At 38.0% G+C, this 20,803-nt stretch overlaps 3 protein-coding genes across 3 annotated transcripts; 1 reads left to right on the forward strand and 2 right to left on the reverse strand.

Moving 5' to 3' along the window:
- Positions 1–9,441: 9,441 nt before the first annotated feature.
- On the forward strand, positions 9,442–11,597 carry LOC126784366 (uncharacterized). The gene is made up of 2 exons (XM_050509826.1): positions 9,442–9,749; positions 10,999–11,597. Exons 1-2 carry the CDS (start codon positions 9,491–9,493, stop codon positions 11,322–11,324), a joined length of 585 nt encoding a protein of 194 aa, XP_050365783.1. The 5' UTR covers positions 9,442–9,490; the 3' UTR covers positions 11,325–11,597.
- A 1,124-nt stretch (positions 11,598–12,721) lies between these two features.
- On the reverse strand, positions 12,722–15,943 carry LOC126782137 (protein PLASTID MOVEMENT IMPAIRED 1). The gene has a single exon (XM_050507310.1). It carries the CDS (start codon positions 15,581–15,583, stop codon positions 12,923–12,925), a length of 2,661 nt encoding a protein of 886 aa, XP_050363267.1. The 5' UTR covers positions 15,584–15,943; the 3' UTR covers positions 12,722–12,922.
- Positions 15,944–16,076: 133 nt separating this feature from the next.
- LOC126784383 (esterase-like) lies at positions 16,077–18,369 on the reverse strand. The gene is made up of 5 exons (XM_050509846.1): positions 18,097–18,369; positions 17,445–17,654; positions 17,184–17,353; positions 16,758–17,022; positions 16,077–16,522 (listed from the first exon to the last, which is right to left on the reverse strand). Exons 1-5 carry the CDS (start codon positions 18,353–18,355, stop codon positions 16,266–16,268), a joined length of 1,161 nt encoding a protein of 386 aa, XP_050365803.1. The 5' UTR covers positions 18,356–18,369; the 3' UTR covers positions 16,077–16,265.
- Positions 18,370–20,803: the final 2,434 nt, after the last annotated feature.

The raw sequence follows: 20,803 nt of genomic DNA on the forward strand, positions 1-20,803 counted from the left end.
TGATTTGTGAATCAAACTCTGGTCCACTGTCCATGATAATATAGGTTCAGGCAACCTAACTAGACCGGAAGCATAGCCATCCCCATGTTCCCTGTGGTTTGCTTGTTTCCATCACCTTTTCTAACCTTTCTCTTTATCATCTTCTACTGCATATTGGATCTCAGTGTCACTTCCCTTTTCCTATCATTCCTTTTACATGTCTTCTCCCACTAACTTGTGTTCTTAAATTATTGCATTGCCGCAATCTAGTCGGATTTTAATTGATCTTCGATTTGCTTATTTTCTTTGTTTTAGCCATTCTTTAAGCCAAAATGACCGTCGTAGAACGAAGAAGTAAAGCATTCAACATTAGTCTACTAACCATAAGAATGAAATCATTCATATTTTTGGTCGATAGAATGATTTATTGTTGAATCAATAATCTCTTCTTCTTCTTTTTAACGAGTTGAAGACTTCTACTCGATTTCAGACACTAGTTACGAATATTCCTAACATTAGTGGGAGATTGAAGATCAATTAATGACAGGCATACCTCATAATTTGCAAGAAATCCAAAATGTAACCTTTTGGAGATTCAGAGTACAATACAAAGAAATGTCTCCAAACTTTTGAAAAGGACGAAAAAGAACATTATTTGCTTTCACAATTTTGATGAAAATTTTCTTATATTCCAAGGATTTTGCAACATCTAGGCCTTAGCTAGATATGCTAGTGTGACACAGTTGTTGTATTTAAACTTATCTTCTTGGACAAAGCTAAGAACCACAAATTACAAGACACATACAGAGAGCACTCAATAAAACGGCCTCATGTGGCCTGTGTGAGTTCATGCACTCTTCTAATAAGTCCTAAACAGCTTACTTTGCAATCTCTCTATGCTTTAGCTTCTAGTGCCCCTGCTGCAAAAACAAGTGGAAGTCGCTTTTCTTGACTTGAATCCCACATGCATGGCCTTTTGAGTTTGGATAACTCCACCTCCGCTATGCCTAGGATGGATCGGGATTGGTTTAATTCTTTTAATCGAGATCATACGGTCTCTTTTAAGACTCCTGATTCATAATCCGTGTTTGGAGATCATTCAGAATGTTTAATTTTATACGACTATATGGTATAGTCGTATAGATTAAATTTTAACTCCTTCAATGTCTTCGGAATTAGAACCTAGGCATGGACTCCACACCGAGGTTCTCACCAATTCGACCATCGGTTTTATTTTAACCAGTTTGGTTTGGTTTGTCAAATCATAACCAAAATAATGAGCAAACTTTAGAGAAGTACAATATGTTTATGTGTAGTCATACTCGAATTGACAGCGTGGGGTTGTTTTCATTATTTTATTTTTTCCTCCTTCTATGGAACGGCAGAATTGTTTATGCTGCCCGTGCTAGACGCCAGAAAAAATCTAAAATAATTAAGATTATATTGTAGGAGAATTACTCTTAGTAATTTTTCAGTGTATCTTGTTCTAATTAATATATGTTAGTCTAGATTAAGAATGATATATAATCACTGAATCTACAAGATAGTCAATGTAATACATATATAAAAACCTTCATTATCAATGAATAAATATGATGATTCTCCGTATTTAATGCGTATTGCATTTTTTGTAACATGTTATCAGCACGTAGTTCTAGTCATGTGCTTGATAGCCAAGAACCCTAATTTCTAAAGAAACTGGGCACCCCATCTCCATCTCAGATCTGCCTTGATTGGACCTCCCATCCCAGATCGCGTTTTCCTTCTCGTCGACGACCCGTTGCAATGTCGCTCTTGTGCGGCCTAGATCGGCAACAGAACCCCTCGACGAAGCCGTGCGCTCCTTGCCCAGACCGACGTCAGTCCTCGGAGGCTTCGACATCCAAGCATCGAAGCCTCCGCCGCCAAGGCCAAATCGACCCGACTACCGCAATGATTCACGCCACCCCAAGGTTGGGGCCTCAGCTTTGTTCTGGGTTTCGACCCGGATGTGTTCTGACCCAAATTCTGGCGTCTTTTGATCAAGACCGATGCGATTACGGCGAATTCGCTTAGCCAGACCTCCAACGCTCGCAGACGCAACAACAATTCCGACTGCCTCGGTTGAAAGGAGAGAATTTACCTTTCTGGTAAACAGTGAAAGAGACATAACTGTAATTTTCTTTATCTCTGGTTAAAAATCTTTTACCTGATGATAAAATAGATTATTACTACCGTAATTCTTCATTTAGTTTTATTGTTTATCTATGTGATGAATTTAAATTAACCAATGTTTTCATTGTGGTGAAATTTATCACATTACGATACAAAATCGAATGAGAGTCACTGCGCATTTGTGGATTCAGGCATGACTATGGAATTAAGCAAGAGCAATTATTATGTTATTTATCTGGCAAACAACTAAGTATGTTTTTAATTAACGTTGTTACTTTCATGAAAATTTAAATTCCTTTACATTTTGTCTTTCATTGGGGACTGTCAACCTCTCTTTCCTTTTCAACCCGATTCTTTCGCTTCTCGGGTGGTATACATGGATATGATTCCCCTAGTACCGAGTTTTAGCAGGGGTTAGGAGTGTCGTTGTTACCATCCGTAGGCATTGTGTGTAGGTACAATGTTTGAAAAAATGGGACAAACATCGGTTTGCGATGGACATTGTCACTTATACCATTGGTTTGTGACGAAAATTGTCACTTATACCATTGTGACGGAATTTTTCACGGTTTATTGAATTGAGTTACCATATTTTGGGACTTGACCTATAATTCAGTACTTGGAAGTTGTATCGGACATTGATACATAATGAATCTTCCCTCTTAATGATCACAACATGCCTCTGAAATTTGACATTTTCATGTTGGATGTGTTTATGCACCTAGTCCAGATTAATTTATTTTGGTGCAACATCGTTTCATTAAAAGACATAAACATTATGGTCAAAATATACAAGAGTGAGATATGAGAAGTTCTTGAAATAAGACATTCATTATATGGAAGACCATGAGAATATTTTCTCACTATTACAGATTTTTAAAACAATTATACATTGCGGTTATTAAAAGAAAATAATGAAGCATAAATGTATCAGTTAATAGTCTGCATGACTATAAATCCGTTCCCAAGTTTTTGTGAATGTATTCACCGCTCAAGTGTGACTATAGTTACTTAGTCATTACAATTTTAAATTGGTTCATGGTCAAGATCTCAATCTAATTGTTGGCTATAAAATTCTCATGTAGTTCAAGTAAACGAACATACGAGAATGTCTCGATGCATTTATGGTTTCATTACCAAAAGTAATGTGTTAATGCAATGTAACGCATTACATACTACATGACACTACCTACATAAGTCCACAGTTTTAATTGTGGCATAAGTCTGACTTACATGATCTTTGTGTGACGCAATGCACACTTATATGATCTTTGATGTTGTAATTATACATCTATTTCAGTTCTCCATAATCTTTGTCTGATTAGGTCATCATCTATTGATTTTTTATCAACACTTTGTAAACTAGCATTGCAAAACACTGAAGGACTCCGAGCCATGAGCATTTGCTCTCAGCTTTATTTCGAACATACAATGCTTGTTGTAGCATATTTATGCCTCATTGGCATGATGAAGCCTTGATTGATGTCTTGTTATGACATGTTTCCACCTTGTTTTGGTGATGATTTGTAATGTTACTCGCCATGTAATGCACTATATATTCCACCGTTTCAAAATATGGTGATGTTTTCACAAAGTTCGAATTGAACTAACTCTCGTACAAGATTAGGGGAGTGACAAACTATAACAGGTTCCCGAGCTACGACCTTAACATTATCTCCAAGATATTCCATCCGCCGCCCGGTTTTACCCCTAATGACATCAAAAATTGGCCAAACTCTTGTCTCGGCCCCCTAGGCATCTTGCAGCCCCAACTGTGAGACCCCCTGCGAGGCCCCCATACAGCCCCTTGCGCGGCCTCCTCACGAACTCTTAGCCATTTTGGCTCTATTTTGTTTTACGCCAGCAATCCTTTTTGGGTATGTCTAGACTACACCAATCCTTGTACTTGGATCTATGGTGTATATGCATGATATTTGCATGTCAAAATCACTTGTGAATGATGTTTGAGGGTCTAAAACCCTTAAGTAACGTTAAGCGGCCATTCAGGATTATATCAATACACTGCCAAGTTTTATATTGTGATATTTATATGTCTTGACCTAAGACTACTTGTCTCTATATTCTTATTTATGAATATGTTAAAGAGACGTTGAATGCATATCTAAATGAAAGCTATTAATATATTTAGTTTTAATCCATTGTGACTATGATGACGAAATCATCACATATAGAATCAAGAGCGGTTTAGGTGTTCAAGTTTAAATGTCTTACGACATTATGATTCAAGTCACATGTTTTTATGCATCAAGACAACAATTGAACCTCTGAAATGGTTTTTGTCATATTAGTTGTCTATGTTGTTGACTTAACAACGAAACCATAAATAAAATTGGTGAGACGATAAGCTACTTGAAAGCAATGCATATGCCAACATGTATCACCTACAAACTCATTGTAAAAGAGTTCTTATGTATCGCTTCTAATGATGTAACGTATCTCATGAGTCGAAATAATGTGAATTGTATTGTTTCACGATACTATGATTCAGATAATGAATCGATGACTCGTTTAGGATATTATTTTGAGCAAAGATGTTATACGAATCAATAAAATTCCTCTAAATTAATAGAGATGTAATCTATGCGTCAACAAGTGATATACGTTAACAAGTGCATAAGCACCCTCTATGATCATTCATTGACTATACTCAATCTCAAAGCCTATTCTTTAGCAAAATTTAGGAGTGTCATATACCCTTCTACGCTAAGGAGAATGTGACATAAGATGGAAGCCAAAATTCGCTTATCATGATTCCTTTTGAGGATAAAATATATTATGGTGATACATATATCATGGTTAAACTCAAACTATAACACTTAGATGTTATGGAGCACCCAAAACAATGACAAAAGTTGAAAAAGCCTAAATTTTCAGGATTTATAGATTGCGGACTTATCATTGTGATGACCGGTTCAGGTGGGCTATTTGGGTGCTACTTATGTCTACTGATTCCTTACATCCAAGGCTACCTACTAACAAAATTTGAGCCCATTTGGAGACCTGGAACATGGTGAAGTGCTCGACACAAGTGGTCACTGACCTCCGGTGAGTGTTCCGGCCAGTTTGGTGCCTTTCCGACTGGTTCCTGAAGTGAGACCGGTGGCATTGGATTCTTAATACCCATGTTTACTTGATCCTAATATTTCGTAGTATTCGGGGTTCAGAAAGTCAGTGAACCATTCAAGGAAGTGTAAAATAGATGTTCAGTATTGGTTTTTGATGTGCCTAGGCTTCTAACGAACCAACAATTCGAACGATAAGCTACGACTTGTAGTGTGTCTTGTTTGACGGTATCCATCTATACCACCATTATTGACGCTACGATTGTAACGATTTGCATGTTAGTGTTTTAAGTCTAACTATATGCATGTTTGTTAACGGATTATGTTAACGGTTTATCGTCCACATATTTTATGTGTCAAATTACGCCTCCACAAATGTATAATGATAGGTTATTTGATGTTGAATTTTGTCTTTGAATAAGACATGAACTTCTACCTATGTCCACTTATATAAAGACTTTAACAAGCGATCTCGTTTAGTCACTTTTGATGAGCCAGTCTCCCCATCATTAGATGGAGAGAAGAACACGTTTGTTTAAAGTTCAACGACTTAGTTTTGTCGTGGTTTGTCCCACTGTGCCTCATCATGTTCCTAATAGTCTTATAAATGGAAGTGACTAGATTAGAGATGCATGCTGTAACTATGATTGTAAGGATTGATGTCCGAGAAATGGACATGTAGTCACTCTTTGTTGGTGACGTGGTGACTCCACAAATGTGGTAGATGGTGTCACTAGGCCGTGGCTCTTACGAAAGTGTAGAGAGACCACTTGGTTCGATAATACTTGTTGAATGCGAGTTATGGCACAACTTGATCTATGATTACTGATACTTACTCGTCTGTTTTCTTGGATGATGGTTATCATTGGGGGACGCCTCAATGTCAATACTAATCCAAATGAGAGATCTCGAAGAATGACGATGTTGAATGAGTTTGATGTCGAACTATACATACTATGTTGAAGTAAAATTCAACATTGTAGATTGGCCTATATAGAAAGTGTTATCCGACAATAATTGATGGTGATGATCGACCTATGTCGCCGCCACTGCCTCTTGGAAAGCCGTAGGATCCAGTTTTAACAAAGAGATATGTCATTGGTCAGGTAATGCTAACACTGCAATTGTAAATCTTATATGTTATACCTTTGTTAGGCGAAGTGAGAAAGAGAATAGTTTAGACTCACCTTATGGCGCAACTCTCTAGCAAAACGCCCTAGAATCAAATATGAGACGGCTTGTTCTCATAATACCTTGTTAGTTAGATGGTTTCCAAAACAACTGAGTTTACAGCTTGTGGTCACATATCATCTCTGTTAGGGCTAAGTTAAGAGATCTAGATAAAGATCCTAAGTGGATTGGTTTTCACCTAATTCAAGTGCCTCCAGAACACGGAGTGTAATGGACTCTTGATGAACTAAGAGCCAAATGCTGCTTTCCGAATCTCCTTGCTCATAACTCAGGGATCACCACCCTGACAATGTAGGAGAATTCATTTCGAAAACTTTTTATTGCATAGCCGGGATTGGACATCCCCGTAACCCCCATGTTCATTCTGCATGAATGGATGAGCATGAGCGACAATTAAGCAGTTAAAGCTTATAGCTAGGGCCCTCATTACACATAAGTAATTTACCCATAACTGTCTGGAGATATGCAATATTGCATGCAACTATACTTAGAATAAAATGATTTTGAGAATATTAGGTCTCGAAAGTGATGACCGTTATTGATGATATTGTTCATTGGTTGGCTAAAGGCAACAAAGACATTAAACTAATATCTACAAGTATTCCATAAATCAGTCGAAGTGATAAAATACGTGTTTCCGCCATATGAGCGATGATAAGTCTTACGAGATGAAACTCTATACAATTAAGTACAATATGTATATGCATGTACTTGTTCTAATATACATGACTCGACACATCATTCGGTTTAAACTCATAAGGCCAAGATGATGGCTGAGTGCGTCTACACACATGTCAATACTTGATCACACCATGTTTATGACATCAAATCCTAAATCCCGACAAAAAAGACACTTTAATGAAGCGATGTCAGAATCTGTCCAGATTCGTATGTCAACTTCCATGTGACCTATATGGCAGCTCACTTGTTGGAAAATAGTGAATTTAATACCATTGGAAAGCTCTATGTGTCTAATTTCTAGGAACATCAACCATTTGAGCATATATTGAGTGAGTTATAGCTGTTTTAGTAAAATAAGATGAATATGTCCGGAAACTGCAGCTGAGTCAACTTTGACGAAGCTTTGTGATCAGCTCAGAATGAGCTAGATTGTTAACCATATATCATTGGAAAGCCACGGGTGTTTCCAGAAATTTTTACGGTTCATCCATATCTATTGTAACGAAGAAATCATAACTGTTTAAGTGCATGAAGGTCATACCACGCGTGAATATGTTTTTCATTGTAAACTCTTATTTTGAGTTGTTATGCAATTCTCTTTATTTGATCCATGTACGGATAAATGTATATGTCTGATTTAAGAATGTTTGGCGAGATTTGATATTCAAATTATTGACTCATTGCTACTTTTGAAGAATGTGAAGAGCGTTCGTATATGCTATGTATTTAACTCCGAGATTGAGTTACCAATCAGAGGGAGTTGTTTTGCAGATTTCAAGTGGAGTCTATACCACATGTTATCTTCAACTGTAGTTGGTGTGTTGTGCTCCTTTTCCTTTCGACCAAATTTTTTATTTTACCCAAAAGGTTTTTGTTTTACTTGGCAAGGTTTTACCGAGGCAACGGTTATGCACCATGACACATAGGATCACGATACAAGGAGGAGTGTTGTAGGAGAATTATTTTCTGTAATCTTCCGGTGTATCTTGTCCTAATTAGTATATGTTAGTATAGATAATGAATGATATATAATCCATGAATCTACATGATACTCAATGTAATGCCTATATAAAGACATCTCTTATCAATGAATAAATATGATATTTCTCCTCATTTGATGCGTATTGCATTCTTCTGTAATAGATCTGATAATATGATAATAGAAGCAGCCAATCTATTCAAGCTTATTGGTTCAAATCACAAGAGGGTTTACTTCACTTTCAGAAACTTCTCGGTCCAAAGTAGTTAAAGACTTGAAGGGATTTATATCATTTTGAAAGTCGAAGTACTGACTTCATGATTAAAACAGGTAATTGAGTTCAGATTAGTTCACTATTGGACAAAGAATGTCCTAATTGCTTTTAGCAAGACATTTTAATACCGTAAGATATAAGCTCATAATAAATATTTATGAAATATTGTCATTCATTTGATTTCTTACATCAAGTTACTCGCCTTTGTAATTTATTAAGATTTTGCATTGAGGAGACGATGTATTTAATGATTCGATTTGACACCAAGGAATGAAATCAATTATTCGATAGCAAATGCTTTCATTATCCACTAACTTAATTATCTGTTCTGTCATCGAAAAAATGACAAGCTAAACTATATTTAGAACCTTCTCCCCTTATTTTGTCAATGAAGCTTCATGCATGTGTTGAGAAAACACGGCTATATATACTACTTTTCACGGCTAGCGGTTTGACTCTTCCACCTTTGGAATGAGCCAAGAGTGACTAAAACCAAGTACTGCACTTAGTGATATTACCCTTAAGTCACTGATAGAAATCAATGGAAAAATAAATAAAAATTACCCGGCTTGGCTGGTCAGCCATAAGTTGGAGCTAACCACAACTTATCAGTGTCTGCTTGAATCACCACCCCGTTTTGTGTTCTTTAAGCGGTAGACATAATATGTCTAAATAACATATTATGTCGTTAATTGATCATCTTTGGTTGATTAGCCAAGATAACCAAACACTTCCTTACTTAGTTAGGATAGTTGAGTATCCCTAATAATCTACTTCTCAGTAAACACATCAGGAAGTTAATACACAATAAAAAGTAATGATTCCCCTTAGTAAATCCTTAACTTAGTTGTGTTCAACTCTTGAATCTAGAAGTTATACATTGAAGCAGAACTACCTTATTATTTACTCAATGATTTATTCAGTAAATCATAATATATTTACTTAATTATGTTGAAAATCTCATAATAATATCAATTCCTCTAAATTGATCTTGTGGTGGGCCCACCTCATGATTCCCCTGGTTGATCAAAACTATAAATGTCTCCACCATATTCCACACCATGTGTTTTCCTCCAAACCCATCTCCCACTCTCCCCCATAATATATTTTCTTCTTCTTCTTCTTCTCACTCTTCTCCAGTTCTCAACCATGAACATGAACATGAACAATGGCTACAGAGAACCAGACAACTCATTTTGTTATTTCCACCCCAAGGAGGTTGTTGTGGGAGTCTGTGCACTCTGCTTGACTGAGAGGCTTCTCATCTTAGCAGCCAAAAAAGGCCACCATAGAAGCACCCAGAGCTTCTCTCACAGACCCATTTCTCTTCCAAAGATCTTTGCTTTCGGCTCCTTCCTCAATCGCAAGCCAGATTACTTGGATCAGGAAGCTTCTACCAGCCAAGAAGGTAACTTTTTTTTTCATCTGGGTAGTTCTAAAGTTTTGATCTTTATGCTTAATCTGCACATTTTAGTGGTTCTGTGAAGTGAATTCTGAATATTTGTGTGTGATTGTGTGATTGTGTGAGTGTGTTGTTTGATGATTAAGTTGCTTTATTGGGTAATAATGACAAACTTATGGTCAAAGTATAGGCTAATATACAATTGTGTAACGACAGATTGAGGACAAAGGCTTTTGATTTTTCTTAATTACAGTGGTAATTTAGCACCAAATTGAAGATGTCAAAGTAAAACCAGTTGTGTAGAAGTTGGGATTTCAGGGACATGCATACTTTAATTGGAAGCAATTTTTTCTGCATTCATGAAATAGTCTAATCATTCATGATTTACTATGGATTCTTAAAAATAACTAGTAAGTTCTTAATATAATCACCAGAAAAAAGTAAAACCACGAGCAGTCTAGTTTGACGAATTCCCCCAAAAGCTGCGTCTTTTTGTGCCAAGCTTTGTGACTTTGTTGTTTTCAAAAGTGAATTCCTGAGACTTTATTTGATTTTGTGCAGTTACATTGGTTTCACATCAAAATAAGCAAAAGGGTAGTAAACTCCTTCGGTTCAACATAATTATTAAAAAAAAGAAAAAAAAAACCCCTCTTTAGACCAATCTGAAAGTTTCAACATTCTTCAATTATTTTTGTTCAACATACATTCTTCAATTATTATAAGCAGCTTAGTTTGATTATTTAATATATTAAGGTGCAACAGATAGTATGATCCATTAGGTCATTACAGATTTACCTTATTTCTTTATGCAACTTTCAATGCTCTCTCGTTTCTGTCTTTGCTTAGACTCTACCCTTGCTCTTTTCATACCAACTATCTATGTGTAATCATGAAAGTTCACTTGATTGATATATCTTGTTAGCAGTCACATAGCTCAAGTGGTAAGAGCAGTTAAGCTATGATTAACCCATATTAAAGCAAATTAGAAGAATTAAGCAAAATCTAGTAGTCACTGTTTCTTCATTGGATTTTATGCACTTGTTTTTATTTGATCATGCACAGTGGGCAAATAAAAATCTATGGGGGACCTATTTGGTCTTTTCTGGAGTTCATTTTGTTGTCCTGAAGCATGAACTTACCATGTTCGGAGCATCTGCATAAGTGACTGTATTTATCAAATATCAGCAGTAAAGAATGTGCATGCCCTAGATTTCTTGAATGAATCACACACTCACAATGCAAATGTGTTTTGCAGATTCATTCATATCAATCAAGTTTGAAGAGAATGGAGTTGCCTCGTGGGAGAAGAACAAGGCTTCCAAAGTGTCTTTAGACCATTGCAACATGCCCTGGAATCACACCTTTAGCAAAGACTCCACGGAGACCAAGAGTGTGATAGAGCATGGGAAATCTCATACTCCACTTAGGTGGCGAAAGCGGCTTGGACATCTCTTCCAGCTCAATAGATGGAAGAGATCCAACAAGAGCACAGTTTGCCATGTGAGCAACAAGGTAGAAGGAGTCAAGGTAAGGAAGGGCTGGATAAGAAGTCTGACAAAGAGGAGAGGGTCCATGGAATAAAGGGAGCTCATACAGAAAGTGATACAAGTATTCCCTCCCCCATACTCATATGTGGGTAGAAGCTCACTAAAGTCGTATATAATTGAGGGAGGTAGAGTCAAACTCTTTACTTTATCATTCCCTAAAAATGTGCTTTGTTTGCTTTCAACTCTTTGAGCTTCTTCTCTTTTCCTTTTGCTTCCTCCATTTCTTTAAAACAGTACAGGCTGTAAAAGGGTTGTTGAAATATGCTTTGGTTTCACATTTTTATGAAAGATAAAGATTACTTTGTAAGTGTTTGTTTTCCTCTCCCATACCAAACATTGTAAAGCAGCTAAAGCACAGACCCATGTTAGGTTCACAAAGTGGGAAACAATGGAGCAAAGGCCCCATTCTTGTGGTTCTGGAACTTGTCTATTATCGTGTTCCCTCCATCCTCCCACATTAAGTAGCTCAAAATGGAACTGTAAGTCACCATTATATGTTTTAATGTCGAAACATGTGCTTAATGATGGATTAGAACCTTGTTAATGAGTCTTATTTATGTTATTCTCTCCCCATGTGCAAGTCATCATCCATGTGATGGTAATCTGGCAATTTTGATTAGGTCAAATTTGTTTACTTGTCTCCTTCACAGGTGTAATTTGTCCCCGAGTTCTGGCTTGCTCAAACCAATCCAAGGACCATTGATCTTTCTTAGTGTTAGGACCACGGTGTAGCCTTTTGGAAAGTTTCTTAGTTGGTGGATGAAATTGACAAGACCTGAATTTTTACCCAACTTCATCAATAAGTAGAGGTATAAAATGAGTCAGAGAGACATAATAAGGTTTAGAATGATTCTAATACAATAAGACACAATCTACACTTTGTCATACTAGGCATGATATGATATGTCTAAACAAGTTGAGCACAATATGAACATAAACTACGATGGCATGGATTATCAATAAGTGTGACAATTTGACTCCAATGCCATATGTGATTGAAAATATCCTTCATGTCACTCTTGGGATAATATTATCTTAGAGATCACGATCTAATATCATCTGCAAATTGAAGTCTTTCTCTTGGAAAGATGATCCATTCCCAGGACAACATTATTGCTCATGAACCCTAACTCTTCCAACCGAAATTCACTGGTACATTTTCCTTGTTTGTTTTGCAGAGGAACCTTCGTCCATAGAACTGTTTAGGACTTTTGGCACAATTCAGTTAGTTTTAGGAGGTAGAGTACCACTCCAATTGCTCACTTTTCCCTTTCCAGTAAATCATATTTTGGTTAAGTTTCTTCTTTTCGTTGTTTTTGGTCTATCCTCATGTGTGGTGTGATTTAAGACTTCTAGTTTTTTAGTATTGTTGATAGCCATAAAAGAGATTCTATTTACATGAAGATATGAGAAACTGTAGTTTCTACTATGAAGTTGAGACAGAGTTATTCACATATGCGTCAAACTTTATTATTGGAGCTGCTATGAAATTTTTATATTCTGTCACTCTCACTGCTAACTATTGAATCACAGAACCTGCACTCTTCAATCTTCATCCCTTGTACATCTCACTACAGATAAAATACAGAACAAAAAAAAAATTGGTATAGCTAGCCCAAGAATACAGACTGATCAATTTATAAACTTTACGTCTGGGTTTCTCATGTATTTGAGCCACATATCAGCCATTACTCTTGATGAAATGCTCCATAACAGATCTGGACTTTTCGCACTTTGTTTGGCTTTCTTCCCTGCCTTTGCCAATCCATAAGACACCAGCCACTGCATTGCAGTTAGTCTCTGCTTCTCACTATCCCATGCATTTCTCTGACCACCTCTTGATCTCACCTTCAACCCTCCAACATGCAAACTTGCCACTTTGAATCTCTTCTCCTCCTCATAATGTTCTACTACAGCGGTGTTATCAGCTCGTGTTGCGTAGATAACTGCAATGATTGGGCCTCCTACAGCCTCATACCGCCTTAATGGATCCCTCAGCTGAACAACCACTGCCAGTGTGATTGTCTCGGCATGGCCGTCGCCTGGTTGTAATAAGTCATCAGCACTGACCAAGCTGTGGTCTTTGATCCAGTCCTCAAGCGATATAGAAGAAGCAAGTGGTTGATTTTGAACTTTTCCTCCAGTTGCTGTGGTACCAATCAACGGTGAAACATCAAATGGGGCTTCTTCCTCTGCCATTTCGGCCTGAATCTTCAAAGCTTCAAGAGCCATGGACTCAATTTTCTGCATTGAGAATGCAAGAATCTCCTCTGCTGTAAATGGGTTTTCATTCACATTCCAAATCCCTGTGGAAATCCTTTCTTTCCTACCTGCACTCATTGCAGTTGCCATGGTTTTCACAGAAGCAATGGTTCGTGCAGCACTTGAGCTTGCACCTTCTTTATTCCTCCCTTGGATGATTGCGGAAGCAATGCCTTCAAAAGCTATCTGTTCTGCAGTTTTATCCATCAGATCATCCATGCTCATGAGAGTTGAAATTTGGGAATTCAATTCATCGGGTCCAATGGCTGCGATCCGTTGGAACAATTCGAAACCACTTATGGACTGGTCCCATGGCAAAACAAATGGTTTCGATATTTGCATGGCAAGTTTTGGTGTATCTTTCCTTGCTACCACAGTATCCAGAGTATTCATGGCTGCCAAGTATCCTCCATCTCTGGTTTGAACTACACAGCCTAAGCTCTTTCCTAGATCAGGAAGGAATACTTCAGATTCAGCCTCTGCTGAAGCCTCAGCAGCTCCTTCAAGCTGTAGTGGTGGAATATCACTTTGGGTGAGCTTATACTCATTTATGATCTCCTCGGCCTCAAGCATTTGAAGGAACTCCTTGGTAACTGTTTCTTCGTCTGCCTCCAATCTTTGTGATCCGCTTTCTTCGTCCTTGGTGACAATTTTTTCTTCTCCCATCATAGATTCAAGAGCTTTAATCTGCTGAGCAATTGAGTCCAGCTCTGTCAACCTTGTTACATGCACCTGGTCTTGCAGAATTTCCTTAACAACCTCGCTTGATGTTGCTGATTTTTCATCAAGGGATATTTCTGATTGTGCATCTCCATATTCCTCTTCCTTGTCTTGGAATTCCACTCCCTTATCCACTACTTCAAAATCCGGAAGATCAAGATCCTCTACCTTCTGCACTTCTGGTTCTTTTGGCTTCGGTTCTGAAGAGGAGGAAGATATTGGAACGGGTTTTGGCTCATCGAGATTCAGCTCATCGATTCCATGAAGGTCATGAACAGATTGTCCTAATTTTGAAGGAGTCCATGCTTCTCTGCTTGATATTTTTGGACTAGGCACACTAAAAGAAGTCTTAGACTGCTTCCTTGCGAAAGAAGATGAGAATGTCTTGGATTTAGCACTCTTCAAATCCTCAGCTTGACTATAGATTCCAACTCCTCCATCTTTCTCCATAATCTGAAACCCCAACTTCAGAACTAGCTCTCCACCTTTCGCCTTCCCTGACAATCTAAAACTCTTATCCCACTGGCGAATTCGTGTACCTTCATGGCTCTTCTCAATGGACTCCTGAATTAGTTGACTCAAATCCACGGAGTTTCTCCCGAAATCAAGCTCCTGAGCATCAACTGCAAACACATATATCCAAAAGGGCCGTGACTCAAACTTCATCGGTTTCCCTTGGCCAGAACTACAATACACATGGCATCTGAAGAAAAGGGTCTCTTCAAAATCTGCAGCTCCTTGTGTGACCCTTGATGGCATTGTCTGAACTGCTCCGTCTTTGCTCTCCTTCTTCCTCACACAAATCGAAAGACGCAGGCCATTCATTGAAGCAGGTAGGCCTTGCGCAGTGACAACCTCTACTGAAAATAAGCAGCTGATCTTATGCATTCCAATGTGGGATATAGCACGAATCGGCTTCCAGTTCCAAATACCCTTCTTCTCAGTACTACTTGATCTCTCCTCCTCCGTATTGCTCTTCAACTCCAACTGATTAGTACTACTTGTCCCCTTGCCGCGATCTTTCTGCTCATCATCATTCGGACGTGAGCGCCAAGGCGACAAAGACAAACGCCTTCTCAGCGGTTTAACACTAGCTTTGATGTCCTCAGATTTAGCCCCTGCATAAATTTCATCTTTGGATGGGATTGAAGGAACTGAGCTTCTTGGAAGAGCAAGGGAGGCAGTTCTTCGAGTGGTAGTGGTGGACGTGTGGGATTGGTAGAGTGATTCACTGAGCGCTTCGAGCTCTTCCAGGAGTTGAGTGTTGGAATTCCTCCTGCCTGCACCTGATGAATTCTCTGCTGCTGCCATTGTTGAAGGGAAAGTACGTAGTAAATCTGAGATTAAGTGAAATGGTGCAAGTTGATGTTACATGCAGATACTAGAATTGGAAGAGAATGAGAGATAAGGGTTCAGTAGAAAGGTTATGAGGTGGAGAATCTGCCATGAACAAGGAGGAATTGCAGCTTCCAGAGCCAATGAATTTGTGTGAAGGAGAAGAGGAAGACGTTTCTGATCCTCATTTCTAAACTAGTGAAAGAGACAGGATTGAAACATTAGGCATGGAAGTTGGCATGGTCCCAGAGAATTAAATATGGTTTGTTCTGGAACGTCAAATGTGAGAAGTGTATAACTACGAAGTTTCTTATGAACTCTACGGCATTGTTTGAATGTTTGTTCTGTTATAACTTCATTAAGCACAGTTAGCTTCCATGATTGTGAATTAAAATGACAGGTAGTTTTGGTATAATTTGCAGTAATGGCGAAATGGGACAACAAACAAAGCCATTCTTTTTCGGTAGAATTTCAAGCAAGGCTCAATGCCACTAGTAATGTTTCATTCCCAACAAAGTAACCAACAGGACGTGCTCACAAGGCACTTTAGTAGTATTTGTTTTAGGGAGTAAAACTTCATTTCCCAACTTTTACTGTTGAGATCAAACTTTATCACGGTATTCTCAAAGACTTTCTAATTTTTCTCCAAGCTTTTGTTTCAACTCCTGTGGCATGCTTGTTTCAAGGGCAGAGGTGGATCTGAATATGCTCCAGTTGAGATTTTGTCAAACACAAACTTCGCAGCTGCCTCAGTATAATGAATTCCATCCCAGTTTACTCTAGTTGATGGGTTCTTACAAGCGCCAACATAAATTTGGCTTCCATTGACAGTGATTGTTGTGCCACATCCTGCACTACTGTTATAGTTGTACTGACCACCATATCCACAACAAGCAACAAGTGGGAGCTCAAAACCTGCCAAAATTGGCCAGCAGTGATCAAAATGACCAAATAATTTTGAGTTTTCTTCATGCACTAGCAAGTATGATTTTTCAAATGTGATAACATTATATTGCCGCGCAAAAGGTAACTAAATGCCACTTGTAATTTTGGAACATAAACACAACATCGAGATGTAAAAGAATTCATCCGGAATTTGAATATGAGTAATTGAGAATTTTCGGAGAATATTAATAGTGTTGAGACTTACCATACTTTTCGGTGTCCTTGAAAAGAGAGTACTTGACAGAATACACATCTACATAAGTGAATGCAGCCAAAGGAAGATCCTTCCTAAGTTGAACTACAGCCTGCTTCAGCTCGTGGTTGAAATGTTGAGCTACTTCATTGTAAGCCTTTGCACAGCCAACCTCATCTTTCTCAGCTGATGGGAATTTTACCAAAACGTAAGGCACACAGCCAATTGGCCCTGTATTGTGGATCCAAAATGATCTTGCCCCCAAATCATATATTTTCTACATAATCACAGATACAGTACATAACTTATAAAGAAGAAGATTCGAATCAGCTTAAACCCAACATGTGATTATATTTTTGCTTGTCCTTTAAGAAATTGACAAATGCATACTTGTCTTACTGTTTTTGAAGGGGGTGGTTGGTAAATGGAAATGATTACCTTAATATTAGCTGAGAAACCAGGGATTATATCAGGAACAGAAGCATTGACTTCCTGTATAGTCTTGTTACTGAAAATTCCCTGGCCAAGATCATTCTGACCAATGTCGAATGTGTATAAAGCTTTGGAGAAGTACTCCTTCTTTGGCATCAAACTTGCAAAAATTCCCCCTAAAATCAAATGCGAGTCACATTCCTGGTAAAGCTGGGATTCATCTTCATATAATGTGATTCATAGATATCGGAATCGTCGGTACTCTACCTCGTTGCCTTATGAGTTGTGATCTGGACTTCAGTTGCCAGAACTGTACGTATTGAATATCAAGGAAGAAGGGACTAAATCCACCGGCTGGTAAAATGATCTCTGGAAGTCTGATAGTGGAAGCTGAAGTGGCGAAATTTGCACCATGCGAGAAATTGGTCCCGAGGGAATCCAGATAGGCACTTAGATAAGGGTGACCAATACTCTGCGCTGAACCAAAAAAATGATAATTTCACTCAATCAGGCATGTTATAAACCTTCTGATTATCTGAAAGTCTTTCGGATAAAACTGAAATTGTGAAATACAATCATATATCGAACTGCAGGTAGAACAACAAATGTCTGCAAAATTTATCCTTAAACTGGCCAATGGTAAATAATCTACTGATTAAACATCAAGGAAGGAGTGTCTGAAAACCCTTCTCGGTCTACCACTTTTGTGTACCAGACTACCAGTTGGACAATTCATCACAGAAGGTAAATTCGGATAGAAAAAACAATATTATCTTCCACAATGATATATGTCTGAAGAGAAACCATGAAAGAACTCACACTGAACATATGCGTGTGATATAACCCAATCATCTTTACATTGTAATATGCTAAATTGCTAATTGAGAACTGGCAATGAAGGGTATAAGAAGGAACATACCCAGGAAATCGACAATGAGTCTCCCATCTGAGAATCTTCCCACTGGCATATGAAAGTAAGTCTCTCCGAAAGGTGTAGGTGGGGGATAAATGGCTGCTGCCAATCCACCAGTATCTGAATTCGAGTCTCCGAAGTTGAAGAGGGCCGGAAACTTGCAGTCTTCCAAAGCCAAGGCAGGGCTTACAGTACTGATAGTAATCTGCAATAGAAGCATATAGGAGAAGAACAGAGAGATAGTAACTCTAGGAGAGTACTCCATAGTAGAGAAATAGCAAAAAGGACAGAGATGAGGACTAAGGTGTTGTGTAGTGTAATAAAAGAGGCAATGCATAATCTTTTAGAAGGCTGGTCTTTCATCTTTGTATTTTTGTCAAGGAAAAGGTCCAAGGGCCATCCTACCATGTTGAAAGTTTTAGAAGGCTGGTCTTTGTAGTTTAGGCTCTATTCGAGGTAAAGTTGCAAGGGCCGGCCAACCATGTTGAGAGCTACCAACAAGATCGATCACCAAAACGTGTGAATATATGTAGTTAATCTTAAGAACCCTCCTTAATTAGGTTCTCCTCATTAACAGGTTACAACACCAAGTCCTCAACTCCAAGGAACAAGACGAGATCATAAGGCAACTGTCTCTCTAGGGATTGTGAAAGCCTTTCGGCCAACAGGTCCTTGATTGCCAAACTCCAGCACTCTATGCTTCTATAGCGCATAATTCTTTGCCAAAATACAAAATTTGAGTGGCTAAATATATTGTGCTCTATGGCTGAGTTTAAGACAACAAAATTACAACTATGTTTGGCCAGCTAGAATTATCTACTTATTCTGAAACATAATTGATTTCGAACTCCTGCGATAAGTAATCTAAAAGATCATTATTTCACCAAGATCTTTAGTTCAAACTTCTATGACATGCTTTTTTCAAGGGCAGAGGTGGATCTGAAAATGCTCTAGTTGAAATTTTGTAAAAAATAAATTTCGCAGATGCCTCGGTGTAATGACCACCGTCCCAGTTCACTCTAGTTGAGGGGTTTTTGCATGAGCCAACCAAGATTTGGGTTCCGTTGAATGTGATTGTTGTACTATAATGTTTCTAAAAGCTGCATACGCACATGTAAGGCGGGGGTAAATTAATGATTCTTGTCCTTTAAAAAAGAGTTAGATCAAGCACATGCCCTCGGTAAAAAAAAATAGTTTTGTGGGGTAAATGGAGGTAAATGCTAATGATTAGCTTAATATTAGTTGATAAACCTGTGATCATATCAGGAATAGCTGCATTTACTTATGTCACCAAAAATTTCCTTGAGCTAGACCATGTCTTTGATAAAACTAGATGAGAGACAAACTCTAATCAATAATGAAGCACACGCCTAGCTAATTAGTTTTAACCTAAGTAGCTGTGGATAAGCTCTTCAACCAGATCCAGTGATATATCCCAACTACATTTTCTCTCCTCATTATGTTTACACATAAAAATGCAGTTCAAATTCATCAAGAAATGATTGTCTAGAAAATATCTCGGGCCTACCACTTTGTGTACGTCTCGAAGTTTGATAATTCAAACTCTAGAAAGCAGTAATTGCTTCTACAACCATGTATGGTTGAAATGTCAACTAGGAAGAACAGGAATTCAAACACTAGAAGAGCAGTTATTGCTTCTACAATCATGCATATATGTTTGAAATGTCGAGTTGTCGACTAGGAAGAACAGGAACTCTAACAGAACCATGCATGGCATATTATACAAACCTATAAATGAAAATTTAATATGAAGATAACAAAAAAATACCTAGGAAGTCGATAATGAGTCTTCCATCAGAGAATCTTCAGGCTGGCATACCGAAATAGGTTTCTCCACAAGGTGTGGGTAGTGGTAGAAGGGATGCAGCAGAGTCTCCGAAGTTGAAAATGGCTGCAAATTAAATTAACTCGCAGTCTTTCAAAGCCAAGGCAGGGATAACAGTACTACTGATAGTAAGCAATATAAGCATATAGGAGCAGAACAGAGAAATCACGGTGGAGAAGTACCAAAAGAGAGATGCACATGAGAGCTGAGCTGTGTCTGTTTTTTAGTGTACGAGTCAAGAGTAGTGTTCAGTCGGTCGATCCCTCATCTTCTTCCGTTTTGTTCTCTCTGTCATATTTTCCCCTTCTCTCAGAGCACGGTTACAAATTTGTCTAGATTATCTAAGTAATTAATCTTTTGACCAAGACAGTGACATTCATGCACGAGTTTGAGGTTTTAACTTGCAGTAAAGGATTGTTAAGGTCTGAATTTGAGTAAGCAGGCGTTCAGATGTATTGGCCTTGTGCTGCTATGACCTAAGCCTCAGTTTAGACGTAAAAATAAAAATTTACAGAGGGGCAAATTGATAGGCGCAAAAACACCTACAAAAATATCATGTTATCAAATTAATTATATCAATATAGTAAATGGTAAATAGGGATCATTACCCGCAGATGATTAGTGAAACTAAGACTTAAAAATACAAACAAACGCGTAAATTAAAAATTTGGCAGACTCGATCTAGGAACGGAAACCGAATTAATTAGCTAATCTAGACTCAACAAAAAATTACGAAATTAAATAGACACTAACTAGACACAGTGACGGACTAACACACAAATTTTAAGGGTATTCGGAATTGGTTTGATTAGTGAACAAAAATAAATAAGACAAAAGTACTACTGATAACAGAATATTAAAAAATAA

The sequence above is a fragment of the Argentina anserina genome, chromosome 2 (genome assembly GCF_933775445.1).
Source record: "Argentina anserina chromosome 2, drPotAnse1.1, whole genome shotgun sequence".
NCBI classification, from domain to species: Eukaryota; Viridiplantae; Streptophyta; class Magnoliopsida; order Rosales; family Rosaceae; genus Argentina; species Argentina anserina.